At 44.2% G+C, this 17654-nt stretch overlaps 1 protein-coding gene across 1 annotated transcript in view; it reads left to right on the top strand.

The window, feature by feature from the left end:
- FER1L6 (fer-1 like family member 6) overlaps positions 1–17654 on the top strand; it is a 185351-nt gene that overhangs the window by 68699 nt on the left and 98998 nt on the right. Inside the window, exons 3-7 of the mRNA XM_048837249.2 lie at positions 6087–6169; positions 14308–14437; positions 15634–15688; positions 15803–15934; positions 16552–16614. Coding sequence (XP_048693206.2) covers positions 6087–6169; positions 14308–14437; positions 15634–15688; positions 15803–15934; positions 16552–16614 — 463 coding nt within the window. The remainder of the gene's footprint in view (positions 1–6086; positions 6170–14307; positions 14438–15633; positions 15689–15802; positions 15935–16551; positions 16615–17654) is intronic.

Here is a 17654-nt window from a genome sequence, read left to right as displayed (position 1 = left end):
CACACAGAGAGCTGGTCTTGAATTGACATTTTAGTAATAATTTAGTAATAATTAGTAGCTTTCCTAGACCTGAAGAAGAGCTCTTGTGGCTGAAAAGTTTGTCTCTCTCACCAACAGAAATTGCTTCAATAACAGATATTACCTCACCCACCTTGTCTCTCTAATATTCTGGGACCGACAGAGCTACAATTACACTGCATACATTATTAGAGGGGTGGGCAAACTTTTTGGCCTGAGGGCCGCATCAGGTTTCTGAAATTGTATGGAGGGCCGGTTAGGGGAGGCTGCCTCCCCAGACAGCCAGGCATGGTCCGGCCCACGCCCCCTATCCGACCCCCCTTGCTTCTCATCCCCTGATGGCCCCCGGGGACCCCTGCCACAACCAACCACCCCTTCTTCCCTGTCCCCTGACCACTCCCAGACTCCCTGCCCCTAACTGCCCCCTACCGCCCCATCCAACCCCTCCTCCTTCCTGATTGCACCCCTGGACCACTGCCCCATCCAACCCCCCCTTTTCCCTAACTGCCCCCACCCCTAACTTCCCCCCCACTGCCCCATCCAACCCCCCCTCTCCTTCCTGACTGCCCCCCCGGGACCCTGCCCCATCCATCCCCCCCATTCCCTGTCCCCTGACCGCCCCCGGAACCACCACCCCTGACTGCCCCCCGCCGCCTCATCCAACCCCTCCTCTCCTTCCTGACTGCTCCCCTGGAACCCCTGCCCCAATTCAACCCCCTGTTCCCTGCCCTCTGACTGCCCCGACCCCTATCAACACCCCTGGCCCCTGACCACCCCCTGAACTCCCCTGCCCTCTATCCAACCCCCCCTGCTCCCTGCCCCCTTACTGTGCTGCCTGGAGCACTGGTGGCTGGTGGCATGGCTGCACCAGGACAGGCAGCCGCGCCGCACAGAGCACCGGGTCAGGCCGGGATCTGCAGCTGTGCTGCCCCAGGAGCTTGCAGCCCCCCCGCCCAGAGCATTGCTCTGGCGGTGCAGTGAGCTGAGGCTCCGGGGGAGGGGGAACAGCAGGGGAGGGGCCGAAGGCAGCATCCTGGGCCAGGAGCTCAGGGGCCGGGCAGGACGGTCCTGCGGGCTGGAGTTTGCCCACCTCTGCATTATTAGCAACAAGCAGTACATAAGAGCCTCCTCCTGGATCCATCTATTTATCCATCTCTCTCTCCTTTCCTCCCTCCCATTGAGAGGAGTTTTATTACTCATTCCATATATTATAATAGAATGCATCAGTCTATGCCAAGTGTCAGGTATTTTCAAATTACCTCTCTAACTAATCCTGAAAGGTCTTCGCTCCCTCCAACACCCGTGCACCCCATTTCAGATCAACTAGGTTGAACGCTGGGCTATATTCAGAGTATATGCAGTATATTTTTTTCAGGAACAAAGTATAAAGATTTCTTGCAAAGTGCAGCTTGGGATCAATCTGTTTGGCCAGCTGTTTCTAGCTTCCACCTTGGTTATGGTTTTGAAGAAAGGAATTTTTGTTTCAATGGGAAAACCACTGAACAGATTCCTCATCCCACCACCCTTCTCTCTACAGTGCATGCACTCCTGGGACACAATATTTAGCACACACTAAGGAGGAAAATGTTTGCAGGTACCACTTGCTAAAATTGTCACTGATATACCTCCCCAGCCCTAATCTCGCTTCTTGAAACAGAGATCACGCTCACACGCTGAGCTAGGTATAATTTCCAGCAATTCCACTCGGCCGTATATTCTAAAGAAATTAACTAGTTTTTATGTAAAAGACATCAGTGTGTAATCGGCATATTCACAGATTCTGAGGCCACAAGAGACCACTATGATCATCTGGTCTGACACGTGTTTCCTAGAAAAAATGGATAGGTCAGTTCCTCACGGTGGCTGGTTTGTTTTCTTGGCCTCTCCACTGCATTGGGAAATAGCTTTCCTCTGAGCTGGTCAACACAGATGAAACTTTTGGAAACTGTGAAACCCTATCTGATTGCTCGGTCTGCACCAAGGTGCTCCATTGTCTTCCAGCTGGCTGTGTCCCAGTCTGGCTGCTCACCCCTTCTGGGTTGGTGAAATGTCAGTGAACATGTGTGCCTCCATACTCACACTTTTAGCCTTTACACACCCCTGAGCTTTCCGTTCAGGATTCATTTAAGGTGCTCGGTTTCTCTGTAGGTTACTAGCAAAATATGCATCTGAGTGACTCTCTGTAGTGTGACTGGTGGTGCAGTTATTGTTAATGTTAGAGCAGTGTCTTCATTGTTTTCATTCTGAAGGAGTTCAAGGGTCACAAGTCAGGAGGTGAAGGCTTTGGCAGCGATCCAACATTTGGACCACGAGTCCACGCATCCTTACTCCATCCGTTCACAGTTTGGCACCAGTGATGTTACACCGCAGTGTGTTCCAAAGATGCTGCAGCTGTCTCATCAGCTGGTGGACACAAACTTTCCTAGGAAACTGCTTTTTGGTGCAAATGGGTTTTTTTTGCAAAAAGCATCTGGTCAAACCTTGCATGATGATGCATAATGGGGAGGTTGCTACAGTTGTCCATATTAGAATTTAAAAAATCTTTTTCCTTTAAAAAAAATCTAGTAAAGTACATAAAAATGACGTTAAAAGAATATTATTTGGGTTGCCAAGTCAAGCACTTAAAAGCTAGGACACACCAGACATACAGTTGCCCATGCAACATTAATTTGGCACCCTTGTGCCAATATTTAATATTTAACAACTTAATCGCATAGTTTCTTTTCCACAGGACATTTGCCTCATTTATTGCACAAGTTTGATGCCCAAGGGGGAGTGAATGAAAATTGTACAGACATCTGTAAATCTGGCACTTCTTAATTTTCAAGTGCTTGACTTTGCAACCTAAATAACATTTTTTAAAATATATTTTTGTATGTAATTATCTGTATACTTCTGCAATTCAGATAGCAGAGGATGGGAGAAAATGGGCCATCCTTAACCACTGCCCTTGGAACAGAAGTATAGCAAAGGTATCAAGTTAGTAACATGGGAGTGATTATGCAGATGAGCTGACATCATGTATATGGGCATGTTATAAATTCCTAGATATATAGTATGGGAGCACTATGTGAATGCCCATCGTAAGGCTTGGAGCATGCCCACTGTGAATGAGATTTTTCCAGAAGCCTGTGCAGACTTAGACTGAGCAGAGTGCTTCTACAGTTAATAAAATGTTCTGGACCTTTTTTCCTGACAAGACTGATTTCTGAGTATTTATTACATGTTATAAGGACACCAATGCTGCACTGGGACAGAGAAGTCTTGGAGTCAGCATCTAGTTATGATAAAACAGTATCACGCAGGGTCCCGAGTCAGCATTTAAAAAATAAGCTCAGGAAGAGATAGGATTTTGAAGCAGGCCACCATAAACTCACAGAGCCATGCAAAAATCTGTCTATACTCCTTTGACACCTATTTTATCTGTAGGGCAGATGTTCAGAAAATTGTGCATGCAATTATGAATGCAAATATGCACATGCATTTGCACTCTGATTTTGTACATGTGCTCACTGCAACTGCATAAATAATTGCTACAGTTGTGTCCACAAATTAGGTTTGCAAGGTTTGTACATTTTTGCATTTGCGGTCACATGTACACTTTTCTGAAATTCTGGCCCATGTGGTACACACCACTCCCCTAGATAGACGGCTTTGATTAGAAGAGGACTAAATGAGACATTTGACAAAGAACTAGTGATAGATACTTTGTCCCAGGAAAATCAGTGTCCGACTGCAGTAGAAAAATGGTTAGAGGTTGTCAGTGCAGCTCAGGATGAAAACATCTCCAAAGTTTGTAATGTTTGGACCTATTTTTCATGGCTCACTATAGAGATTAGCCCTAGCAAGCTGAAACACTAGACTGGACAACACCAGGATTACTTAGATTGTAAGCTTTTGGGGGGCACTGAGAGGAGGGGGGGTTGCCTGTGTGCCCCAGGCCAGCGGTACTGCAATGGTGATACTCCAGGGCATAACACCTAATGGCAAGAGTTCAAGGGTCGATTTCACTGGCAGTTTCAGTTTGGGATAACATCACCCAATCACAAGAGCTAAAAGGCTGCTTTGCCTAGTGGCAATAGCTCAGGGTAGCATCGCCCACTGGCAAGAGTCCAATGGTCACTTTGCCTAGCAGCTGTTGTTCCAGGGTAGTGTCGCCCACTGGTGAGATGGGGGAACCCACGCCCACCCTACTCCACTGGGTTCCAACCCATGGCCCTTCAAAACAGTGGCCCTTGGACAGGGTTCAGGGCTTGGTACCCTTAAGCACATGTAACGCCGACAGACCCCAGTGGTTGTTGGCTGGGATCAAACCTGGGATCTCTGGAGCTTAATGCATGAACCAAAAGACACATCTTTTAGCCAAGGTTGTAGCAGGCTCATCAATTTCTAGCTCTTGTAGCTGTCACTAGAGGGGAACAGAGTGCCACACCAAGTAGGCATGGTTTACACAAGCTCCCTGGGTCACTTTCTACCCTTGTTCCAGACCCTCCAATGTCATCCTGGGTTGGACTTAGGGTGCCCTCTGATCCGTCTCTGGAGTCTCTTCCACTGGCAACAGCAAGTCATCGCCCTCAGCTCCTACAGTCAATGGATTTCTAGCTGCTCAGCAATGGGGCTTAGTCCTTATTTATTTATTTGGCATATGCAGGGATTGGCCCTGGCAACGCTGAGTCCTGGAGGCTTCCCAGCAGGAGGCTGCTGCACCCAATTGGTCTCCTCCTTGGTCAGCCCAGACTGAGCTGTCACTTCCTTAAAAAGAAAAGGAGTACTTGTGGCACCTTAGAGACTAACCAATTTATTTGAGCATGAGCTTTCGTGAGCTACAGCTGTCACTTCCTTGTAATTGCTCCCTCCACTGGTAGCATGCCCAGCAGAGGTGAGGGGATGTGGCCTCTTGGGCCCAGAGCAGTCCTTTAATCCTCACCCAATCAGTGTGGGGCTGGTACACCCTGTTAAAGGCAAGGACTGTCTTTGTTCTGTGTTTGTACAGCATCAAGTACAATGGTTCCAGGCTGGAGCTCCTAGGAGCTACTGCAATACAAATAATTAATAATAATAAATGGGACAGGGTATTGGGGAGTCATGTAACCAAAAATGGGTGGATGGATGGTTTATGTTTCCCCTCACCCTTGTTGAATCTTGCTAGGGGAGAAAATGCTGTAATATTCTTTCAGCAGAAAGCATTTTCTATTACATTTGAGGAGCTTTCGGCTTTCTTTTCCATGTTTAAAAACAGTTCAACACACATTTTAAATGGCTGTGGGGCCATGAAAAAGGAAACACAAAAGAAAAAGGGGAAACAGAACAAAACTCTGAAAGCCCAACCCGGGTCTGTTCCAGAGCTGTGAGAATGGGGTTTAGCACTTTTGCTTTAACTGTTTCCCCCTGGGGACCTGAACCTGCTCTTCCTGAGGTCAGTGGGAGTTTTGCCATTGACTTCATCAGAAGCAGAATTGAGCCCTGGGTCCCCTCCATGCAGATTGCCTTTTCTGTCTTGCATTTCATAATGTCACCAAAGGCCATTGTAGCAAGAGATGTGGCAGCAGGGCAGCAGACAAGATGGTGGTTAAAGTATGCCTAAACAAACATTGTATTTTTATTGCAATTCACTGAAAAGCTGCTTTTAACTTGGAACCTATAAACTTAATCTGCTGAGAAGCTTTCAAACTAGCAAATACATCTTTGGTCTCATCATGCTCAGTAATTACGTTGTGTGAGAAGTCAACAGAAATAGACGTTTAGCTTGGCTTTCCTTTCTTGACCTCTTGACCTCCTTGGTTGCCTTTGTTTGAAATAAAGTTACCAGTATGTTCTATAAGAAGTAAATAAATCAATATATTGCTCTGTATGTTCGTAAGTTCAAAAATAGAATAAAGCACAAAAACACGATAGAAAAAGTTTCCTTGTTTGCTTTTATTACTTTTGTAGCAGGGGAAATGGAATATAAACAATCTTACTTGGATATTAACATTCCTTTTGGACAGCTGCTTAAATGAAATTGGACGTCTGTGTAGAACAAAACTTGAAGCTATCATTGCTATGATTTTTTTTAACTTCTTTTTCAGAAAGGGGCTGTTTGCTGGCATAAAGCTGAAGAAGAAGAAAAAAGGCGAGAAGGGGTTAACTATTGAAAACAGAGGTGCAGTGGGTAAGGCCTAGTAAATCAATATTACACCTGGTTAGAAAAGAGAACAAGGGTGAGATTATTTTATCCCTAACTTCCCCTGTAAAATCATGTGAATTGAGCCTTACAACTATTGGTTTAAGAAATGATAAAATGGACAGTAAATTCCTTATCAATCCTAACTAAATATAAACACAGCCTACTCCTACAGGGTTAGCTGTTTGGTCAAAGGCACTCAGAGATCATCTGAGTGCAGATTATAGCATCTGAAATTAGTCTAATGTTATAGAAGTAAATGGTCAAAACCATTTTTCCTTTAGGGAAGCACTGAGTATTGCACAATTCAATATGTTCTAGATACATATTGATTAAGTTACAGGAAATTTTGAATTCCATCCAGGTCACTGTGATTCCATCCAGAAGTTGTAAATCACAAGAGAAAAAACATAGTGGTTTGTGTGATTGTCGGAAGCCGGAGTTAGAATTATAGTCCAGTCATTTTAAATATTTTTTAAAATTTTATCTAATACATGGATCTTGCATCCATAATTTACACAGGTTCCTATTTCTCCTTTTCCTACTGCACTTCTCTCTTCCAAACCCACATGAAATTCTCCTAGGTGTCTTCCCCCACTACTTTACCCTCCTATTCCTATAGCTCTCCCTTTCACCTCCACCACATCAGCTATCTCATACAGAAGGGGTTAGTTGAGTCTCATAAATCCTAGGTGTGAGGTCATGCCTTGAATTCTGTGGGGTCTTTTCAAATGTGGATTTTAGTGTGTTTACTGCACTCTATGAATTATTATACAGTAAAAAACTGGCTGGTACATATATATATACCATGACCTTCTATTGTACAGAAACAGAAGTACTTAACTGTGACTCATAGACACTATATTGCTAACAGCTGCTACACCAAAGGCGATTCTCCTTTCACTCACATGGCAAGGGCTTGCGCTAGTGGAGCAGGAAGATCTGACTTCTGTCCACACTACTGCCATGTAGTTCTGAAGGAGCATGGTGTGCAGCATAGCAATAACCACTAAGTTCCTAGGTGGTCCTGTTTTTTTACAATATGTTACACTGCGGTCAGTGAAATCTGCTGCACTTTTCCATGCAAACACTCATATTGCAGCAACTGCTTAATACAGCCGATTCTGCCATTAGACATCTACATCACTGTTTTGCATCTTCATACGCATCATTAGTGCCTTTGATTACTAAACTACGGGAGAAATCTTTTAACATGACAGCAGGTTCCTTCTTGGTTCTGACTGAGGATAAGAGAAACTGAAGATTTCCTGGAGAGACGTCAGGATATGCTTCTACAGGCACAATGTTCTGAAGATTCAGAGCAGGCTGCGCAGCAGGGACAGGAGGACGGTGAAGAAATTTGGCAGCATGTGACCTCCAGAAGAAGAAAGGGGAGCATCCATGTACCAGCAACGCAGAGACAGGTAAGTACCGTTTTCATGTTCTCTCCACAGGTACTAATGCGGAGAGTGGACTAGATGATGCATCTGAGGGAAGGGAACAGAAGGAGACTCCGCCGATTGGAAGGCATGAGATGCACTGTCCTAGGGTTGGGGGTTCCACGACCACCGCTCCCAAGAGAAGGAGATGGGTGGTGGTGGTCGGGGACTCTCTCCTCAGGGGGACTGAGTCATCTATCTGCTGCCCCGACCGGGAAAACCGAGAAGTCTGCTGCTTGCCAGGAGCTAGGATTCACGATGTGATGGAGAGACTGCCGAGACTCATCAAGCCCTCGGACCGCTACCCCTTCCTGCTTCTCCATGTGGGCACCAATGATACTGCCAAGAATGACCTTGAGCGGATCACTGCAGACTACGTGGCTCTGGGAAGAAGGATAAAGGAGTTTGAGGCACAAGTGGTCTTCTCGTCCATCCTCCCCTTGGAAGGAAAAGGCCGGGGTAGGGATCGTCGAATCATGGAAGTCAATGAATGGCTATGCAGGTGGTGTTGGAGAGAAGGCTTTGGATTCTTTGACCCTGGGATGGTGTTCCAAGAATGAGGAGAGCTAGGCAGAGACGGGCTCCACCTAACGAAGAGAGGGAAGAGCATCTTCGCAAGCAGGCTGGCTAACCTAGTGAGGAGGGCTTTAAACTAGGTTCACCGGGGGAAGGAGACCAAAGCCCTGAGGTAAGTGGGGAAGTGGGATACCGGGAGGAAGCATGAGCAGAAGCACGTGAGAGGGCAGGGCTCCTGCCTCATACTGAGAAAGAGGGACGATCAGCGAGTTACCAAATGCAAGAAGTCTGGAAAACAAGCAGGGAGAACTGGAAGTCCTGGCACAGTCAAGGAATTATGATGCGATTGGAATAACAGGGACTTGGTGGGATAACTCCCATGACTGGAGTACTGTCATGGATGGATATAAACTGTTCAGGAAGGACAGGCAAGGCAGAAAAGGTGGGGGAGTTGCACTGTATGTGAGGGAGCAGTATGACTGCTCAGAGCTCAAGTATGAAACTGCAGAAAAACCTGAGAGTCTCTGGATTAAGTTTAGAAGTGTGAGCAACAAGGGTGATGTCGTGGTGGGAGTCTGCTATAGACCACCGGACCAGGGGGATGAGGTGGACGAGGCTTTTTCCCGGCAACTCACAGAAGTTACTAGATTGCAGGCCCTGGTTCTTATGGGAGACTTCAATCACCCTAATATCTGCTGGGAGAGCAATACAGCGGTGCACAAACAATCCAGGAAGTTTTTGGAAAGTGTAGGGGACAATTTCCTGGTGCAAGTGCTGGAGGAACCAACTAGGGGCAGAGCTCTTCTTCACCTGCTGCTCACAAACCGGGAAGAATTAGTAGGGGAAGCAAAAGTGGATGGGAACTTGGGAGGCAGTGACCATGAGATGGTCGAGTTCAGGATCCTGACACAAGGAAGAAAGGAGAGCAGCAGCATACGGACCCTGGACTTCAGAAAAGCAGACTTTGACAACCTCAGGGAACTGATGGGCAGGATCCCCTGGGAGAAGAACATGAGGGGGAAAGGAGTCCAGGAGAGCTGGCTGTATTTTAAAGAATCCTTATTGAGGTTACAGGGACAAACCATCCCGATATGTAGAAAGAATAGTAAATATGGCAGACGACCAGCTTGGCTTAACAGTGAAATCCTTGCTGATCCTGAACACAAAAAAGAAGCTTACAAGAAGTGGAAGATTGGACAAATGACCAGGGAAGAGTATAAAAATATTGCTCGGGCATGCAGGAGTGAAATCAGGAAGGCCAAATCACACTTGGAGTTGCAGCTAGCAAGAGATGTTAAGAGTAATAAGAAGGGTTTCTTCAGGTATGTTAGCAACAAGAAGAAAGTCAAGGAAAGTGTGGGCCCCTTACTGAATGAGGGAGGCAACCTAGTGACAGAGGATGTGGAAAAAGCTAATGTACTCAATGCTTTTTTTGCCTCTGTCTTCACGAACAAGGTCAGCTCCCAGACTTCTGCACTGGGCAGCACAGCATGGGGAGGAGGTGACCAGCCCTCTGTGGAGAAAGAAGTGGTTCAGGACTATTTAGAAAAGCTGGACGAGCACAAGTCCATGGGGCCGGATGCGCTGCATCCGAGAGTGCTAAAGGAGTTGGCAGATGTGATTGCAGAGCCATTGGCCATTATCTTTGAAAACTCATGGCGATCGGGGAAGTCCCGGATGACTGGAAAAAGGCTAATGTAGTGCCCATCTTTAAAAAAGGGAAGAAGGAGGATCCTGGGAACTACAGGCCAGCCAGCCTCACCTCAGTCCCTGGAAAAATCATGGAGCAGGTCCTCAAGGAATCAATTCTGAAGCACTTAGAGGAGAGGAAAGTGATCAGGAACAGTCAGCATGGATTCACCAAGGGCAAGTCATGACTGACTAATCTAATTGCCTTCTATGATGAGATAACTGGCTCTGTGGATGAGGGGAAAGCGGTGGACGTGTTGTTCCTTGACTTTGGCAAAGCTTTTGACATGGTCTCCCACAGTATTCTTGCCAGCAAGTTAAAGAAGTATGGGCTGGATGAATGGACTATAAGGTGGATAGAAAGCTGGCTAGAGTGTCAGGCTCAACGGGTAGTGATCAATGGCTCCGTGTCTAGTTGGCAGCCGGTATCAAGTGGAGTGCCCCAAGGGTTGGTCCTCGGCCCAGTTTTGTTCAATATCTTCATTAATGATCTGGAGGATGGTGTGGATTGCACCCCTCAGCAAGTTTGCAGATTACACTAAACTGGGAGAAGAGGTAGATACGCTGGAGGGTAGGGATAGGATACAGAGGGCCCTAGACAAATTAGAGGATTGGACCAAAAGTAATCTGATGAGGTTCAACAAGGACAAGTGCAGAGTCCTGCACTTAGGATGGAAGAATCCCATGTACTGCTACAGACGAGGGACCGAATGGCTAGGCAGCAGTTCTGCAGAAAAGGACCTAGGGGTTACAGTGGACAAATAGCTGGATATGAGTCATCAGTGTGCCCTTGTTGCCAAGAAGGCCAATGGCATTTTGGGCTGTATAAGTAGGGGCATTGCCAGTAGATCGAGGGATGTGATCGTTCCCCTCTATTTGACATTGGTGAGGCCTCATCTGGAGTACTGTGTCCAGTTTTGGGCCCCACACTAGAAGAAGGATGTGGAAAAATTGGAAAGAGTCCAGCGGAGGGCAACAAAAATGATTAGTGGACTGGAACACATGACTTATGAGGAGAGGCTGAGGGAACTGGGATTGTTTAGTCTGTGGAAGAGAAAAATGAGGGGGGATTTGATAGCTGCTTTCAACTACCTGAAAGGGGGTTCCAAAGAGGAAGGATCTAGACTGTTCTCAGTGGTAGCTGATGACAGGACAAGGAGTAATGGTCTCAAGTTGCAGTGGGAGAGGTTTAGGTTGGATATTAGGAAAAACTTTTTCACTAGGAGGGTGGTGAAACACTGGAATGCATTACCTAGGGAAGTGGTGGAATCTCCTTCCCTGGAAGTTTTTAAGGTCAGGCTTGACAAAGTCCTGGCTGGGATGATTTAGTTGGGGATTGGTCCTGCTTTGAGCAGGGGGTTGGACTAGATGACCTCCTGAGGTCCCTTCCAACCCTGATATTCTATGATTCTATGATTTTGTCTCCTGCTGGGGCTCACAAGATGTATCAAAGAAAGAGTACACCGAGGGATTATGTTCCACTGGCTGAATCATTTTCATTTTCTATCAGTGAATTCACACAAGGCAATATTTGTGGCTGAGTAGTAATGGAAAGGAGTTCTCAGTTATTGCAGGAACTGGGTAGAAGTATCAAAAACATCTGCTCAGATATCAAGATGACAGATAGCATAAGGAAATTTTAAAGGAAAACCATTACAAAATTATTTTAAGTTTCAGAGTAACAGCCGTGTTAGTCTGTATTCGCAAAAAGAAAAGGAGTACTTGTGGCACCTTAGAGACTAACCAATTTATTTGAGCATAAGCTTTCGTGAGCTACAGCTCACTTAAATTGAAACTGAAAAGATTTTTCTTGACAGAATATAATTCTGGCACATGGCCCTTCCCAGCTGGAAGAGAATTCTGAGTGTTTCAGCCTGCAAAGTAAACAAAGTAAAGCAATAAAGTGCAGTAATCAAACACCACATGCTAGAGTAAATAGGATAGGGGCAATTGATCATGAGACTGCAGCAATGCAGAAGCAAAACAAAAGAAAAAATGTACAGAGGGACCCTTAGGGCTAAATCAGTGCAGTTGGTCCTAATGGGAACAATACCAATTTATGTCAGTTGAGGTTAAAGCCCTTGGATTCAGTCAGAACCACACCAATGTTTATGCAGATGCCTCCATGTCCTCTGCTTTTGGGTGCATCAGTTTTACTCTTAAAGTGTTTCCAGTTGGACAGCCAACTTCAGTGGCCTTAATGTTTTGGATACTTGCCGTAACTGTTGCTGAACTGCAACATTTACCATGTTTGCATAAAAATCCTTCAAAGTCACCCCAGATTAAAACTATCCCCACAACTCACTCACCCCTTCTTAACTCCCCCCCCCCCCGCTGGGGGCAGCCTGCACAAACCGAAAAGCTTTGTGACGTGCCACAAAGAATAGCAGATTTGGGTTGTGTCAGGCCACGCATGCAGAGGCAGGGAGTGAGTTTCAGAGCTGATGTCTCTTCACGGTAAATGACTCACTTCCCACCTCTTCCCATTTATATCTGGGAGTTGTTAGCCTGAGTTCTCTGGCTGATCTTAACGGCAGGATACAGCAGAGATGTAGTCTCTAAGCTAGCCTGCATTGATTTAGAGCTTGAATTGGAAGTCAGTGCAGGCTATAGAGCACAGGTCGGATATACTCCCTGCTGGAAACACTGCCTTGTTCATTATTATCTTTAATGGAAGAAGGAGTCCGGCATCTTCAAGAAAGGGATCAAGGAAAATGTAGGTCCACCACTTAGCTGGGAAGGAGAGCTAATAACGGATGACACCAAGAAGGCTTAGGTGTTTAACTCCTATTTTGCTTCAGCCTTCACTAAAAAAAGTTAATTGTGACCAGATGCTAAACACAATTAATATTAACAACAAGGGTGAAGAAACAAAAGCCAGAATAGGGAAAGAGCAGGTTAAAGAATATTTAGATAAATTAGATGTATTCAAGTCAGCAGGGCCTGATGAAGTTCACCCTAAGGTACTTAAGGAACTAGCTGAAGCAATCTTGGAACTGTTAACGATTATCTTTGAGAAGTCATGGAAGATGGGTAAGGTCTCAGAGGACTGGAGAAGGGTAAGCATAGTACTTATCTTTAAAAAGGAGAACAAAGAGGACCTGGGGATTTATAGACCAGTCAGCCTGACTTTGATACTTAGAAAGATACTGGAATGAATTATTACACAATCAATTTGTAATCCCTAGAGGACAACAGGGTGATAACTAATAGCCAACATGGATTTGTTAAGAACAAACTAACCTAATTTCCTTCTTTTGATAAAATTACTGGCTTAGTGAATAGGGGGGAAGCAGTAGATGAAGTATATCTTAATTTTAGTAAAGCTTTGACAGAGTCCCACTTGACATTCTCATAAACAGACTAATGAAATGTGGTCTAGATGAGATTACTATTAGATGGGTGCACAGCTGATTGAGCAACCACGCTCAAGGAGTAGTTATCAATAGTTCACTGTCAAATTAAGAGGACATATCTAGTGGGGTCCTGCAGGGACCAGACCTGGGTCCAGTACTATTCAATATTTTCATTAATGACTCAGTTAAAGGAGTGAGGGCCTGTTTATAAACTTTGCAGCTGACACCAAGCTGGGAAGAGTTGCAAGCAATGTGGGAGACAGGATTAGAATTCTTGATAAATTGGAGAATTGTTTTGAAATCAACAAGATGAAATTCAGTAAAGACAAGTGCAAAGTACTGCTCTTAGGAAGGAAAAATCTAATGCACAACTAGAAAATGGAGAATAACTGGCTAGGTAATAGTACTGTTGAAAAGGATCTAGGAGTTATAATGAGCCAAAAACGTGATGCAGTTGACAACCCCTACCCTCCCCCACAAAAACTAATATAATTCTGGGGTGTATTAACAGGTGTGTTGTAATTAAGACACAGGAAGTAATTGTTCCACTCTATTTGGCACTGGTGAGGCCTCAGCAGAGTACTGTGTCCAACATTGGGCACCAAACTTGAAAAAGATGATCATGTGGACAAACTGGAGAGTCCAGAGAAGAGCAACATTAATGATAAAAGATTAAGAAAACCTGACCTGTGAGGAAGGTTAAAAAACCTGTGTATGTTTAATCTTGAGAAAAGACTGCAAGGGAACCTGGTAACAGTCTTCAAATAGATTAAGGGCTGTTAGAAAGGGGATGGTGATCAGTTGATCTTCATGTCCATTTAAGATAGGACAAGATGTAATTGGCTTAATCTGAAACAAGGGAGATTTAGGTTAGATATGAGGAAAAATTTGTAACTATAAGGATAGTTAAGCACTGGAATTGATTACCAAACGGGGTTGTGGAATCCCCTTCATTGGAGGAGTTAAAGAACAGTTTAAACACCTGTCAGAGATGGTCTAGTTATACTTGGTACTACATCAGTGTAGAAGAATGGATGAGAGGACCTCTCAGGATCCCTTCCAGCCCTACCTTTCTATGATTCTGTGATAGAAGGGGATACATTTTCTTTATTTTTTTGTTAATCAGGTGAGCACGATGAAAGTGAGAGTCTTCACCATGAGATGTCTGGAGGACAAGAAGGGGGAGATGGTGATTTCATGTATGATGACACTGCATCTTACAGTGGCTTTGCACCCGCAGGGCCGCAGAGGAAAAGGTACTTGGCTAAATCACTAATATTTCCAGTTATTCCCCATCCTGTTCTTCTTGGTGACAGCACTGCCATTGGCAGCACTTCCCATGGCTAGAATATCAACTTGCTGAAAGTACTGATCTCTCACCAGCTGTACTTCTACATGGTATATGGTGATTGTCACCAAATGCAGGGCACTGCAGAGTGTGAGTAAAGGAAGGAGAACCAGGATTAAGCTGCTAATGAAAGTGAGTTAGAGAAAGAAGACAGAAATCTTCAGAGTTGTCGTGGTTGATAATCTGGGGAAAAATGTGAGTCTGATCCAAGTCCCACTGTAGTCAGCAGGAATTCTTTCATTTACTTTGGTGAGCATTGTATCAGACCCTGTATTTATATCTGCTATATATCTATAGCTATATAATATTCTGCATGTGCAGAGTTACTTCATATATATGTAACCCCTACTTGCTCACAGTGGCATCGTGTCCCCCTCTAGTGCTGTTTAGGTCCCCTAGAGATTGATGAGCCTGCTACAACCTTGGCTAAGAGACATGCGTCTGTTACGAAATGCTGACCCACATGGGGCGTCGGCAGTGGGGATCAAACCTGCGATCTCTGGAACTTAATGCATAAGCCTCTACTGCCTGAGCTAAAAGACATCTTTCTATTAGCCGAGCCTGTAGAAGGCTTATTAATCTCCCCTGGGCCTAGACACCACTAGAGGGGGACAGAGTGCCACTCCAAGCAAGCAGGGGTTACATATATCAGTGTGTAGAGAGAGATGTCTGATGAACTTAGAAATATAATGTCCTGTGCTATGCAGGAGATCAGGCTAAATGATCATAATGGTCCCTTCCAATCTTAAAATCTACGAATCTATGAACTGGATAAGAATCAGACAGAGACCTTCAGTTCCTGGCATTAATTCCCTCTTTGCATTTTCATACTAAGCATTAAGATAAAATGTGAAGACACACAAAGCTGTTTTTGGGAGATATGAAAATACATGGTATCATTATCCCGAAGAAAGATCCTAGGGCTCACATATGAAGTGACTGCCGGTGATATAAAACCAAGTAGCCTATCTCAAAACGAGCCACTAAAAATAGTCGTTTCAAGGAAAATGGTATTAAACACATCTCTTGAGCATGTGTCAAAGAACTAAGAATGTAATGTTTTTGATGGGTGATGCATAATATTCTGTTCCATAATTTAAACAGAGCAAAACTGGAGACCAAAATTCATGCTGGTGATATAAAATCCCAGAATTATCAGGTGAGTAGACTGCAGTGCACACATTTATAATAACACTACTTATGTTTATTAAAATAACTGATGAGATTGAATCTGAGACTGCTTTCGTGCATGTGTCATATTTGTGCCCTGCAGATTGCAATAACAATCATTGAAGCCCGGCAATTAGTTGGCGAGAATATTGATCCAGTGGTGATCATAGAGATTGGAGATGAAAAGAAGCAAACGACAGTCAAAGAAGGCACAAATGCCCCATTTTACAATGAAGTAAGTACCTTGCAGTTGGGAAGATGCTGTTGGAAATGGTTGCAGAATGGTGACTGTTCATATTACAGTAACTAGAGATTAATGACTAAAGCAATCTAATCTCTCTGACAAGGAAAGTGTGTCAGCAAGCTGTTTAAATTTAAAGTATGGAAGAGCAAAAGTGACAACTGTTCCATCTTGCGTCTCTCAACCTCTCTCTTTTCACTTTCTCTCCAATCTCATCCGCTGAGGACGTGATTCGCCATGTCTCATTCCTCCTCTACCACTCCCATCTCTCATTCATGAGCTCTTCCCAGACTAGTTCCCCCCAACCCACCATCACTCTCTTCAAGTTCAAATTGTTCCGACACTTGCTTTTGCAAGTTACACAAGGAGTTTGATAAAATAACTTCCAAAGCAGACCAAATTATTTCTTCTTCTGGGCTTCCCATCTTCTCTGCCTCTAGCTTTTAGATTTAGAGCTCTTAAATAAATGTAGTGTGTGTTTAAAAATAGTCTGATAGAAGCATATGTGGAAGTATATTAGATTAGACCATAACTTCAAACTGTGTGGCAAATAGTGCTTGCTAATGACAGCATTAAGAACAATACTAATCTGCAATTTTGTTTTTCCACAGTATTTTGTGTTTGACTTCATTGGACCTCAAGTGCATTTATTTGACAAAATTATCAAAATCTCTGTAAGTATTTTGGGAAGTTTTATGTTGTTTTATTAAACAAGGATCAAATATTTGGCTGTGTGTGTTATACTAGGTCTAACAGTGATGTTCATAAAAAGAGAAACCATTATGTTTTAAATGCCAATGGTAACACGAGGTTGAAAGTGTGTGCACTAAGGTGAAGTTAGGGATGGGGAAAGGGAGAAGTGTCAACTGGTAATGACTTAAAGAGACTTAAAACAACCGAACAGCAAGATCCAGTGAATTTTCATGGACATCTTTTTGAAAGTAAATTATAAACTAGTGAACAGTGTGTTACTTGGTTGGATATTTGAGTGGTGCATTGGCCTCACATTGGCCCTCTGTAGAGGATGAATTTCACCCAATATTAGTGGAGCCCTCAGCATTGTCTTCATCCCTTTAATTTTCAACCTTCACATCAGTTTTTCTCAGTTTACTGAGCTGAAACTTTTTTTTGGGGGGGGGGGGGGGGCTTATCTCAATTCTTCCAATGCAACCCAAGTTCAAATTTGAAAGCTGCATTCCAGCTCTTTAGGCATGAGCAACACCAGTGCTCAAATAATCCTAGCATTTTAATTGTTGCTTGTTATTCAGGAGGAAAAGGAACTTAACTGTAAGTTAAATTGCTATGCTCAGCACTGCATTGACTCTGGTGCGGTGAAACCCCAAGGAGCAAATCCAACTATCCCAATCAGTCTTGCTTTGAATACTGAAATGAACAAACATACAGCTACTCATTTTGTTAAAGATGGTTTCATGCACCTGGGGAAAGCTGAATTAACTGCTAATCTCTGCCAGGAATATATTCCTAAAATAGTTGATTCTAGGAATGAAGAAGCATTTAAAGTATGCTGTGGGGAATGTGTGTGTTTCGCATAGCATTGAGAAGTTTAATATGTAAAACAAATATAGATCTAATTAGCACTTTCCCTGGAGAGAAATCAGTAGTCGAATGTTGCACAGACGCAAATGGAATGATACTGAGGAAGTACACATTTGTTTCCCATTGAAGCCCAAGATGATGAGAGTATCAAAGCAGG

The sequence above is a fragment of the Caretta caretta genome, chromosome 2 (assembly GCF_965140235.1).
Source record: "Caretta caretta isolate rCarCar2 chromosome 2, rCarCar1.hap1, whole genome shotgun sequence".
NCBI classification, from domain to species: Eukaryota; Metazoa; Chordata; order Testudines; family Cheloniidae; genus Caretta; species Caretta caretta.
Note: the sequence above shows the minus strand (reverse complement) of the source record. Positions and strands in the feature narration are given on the sequence as shown.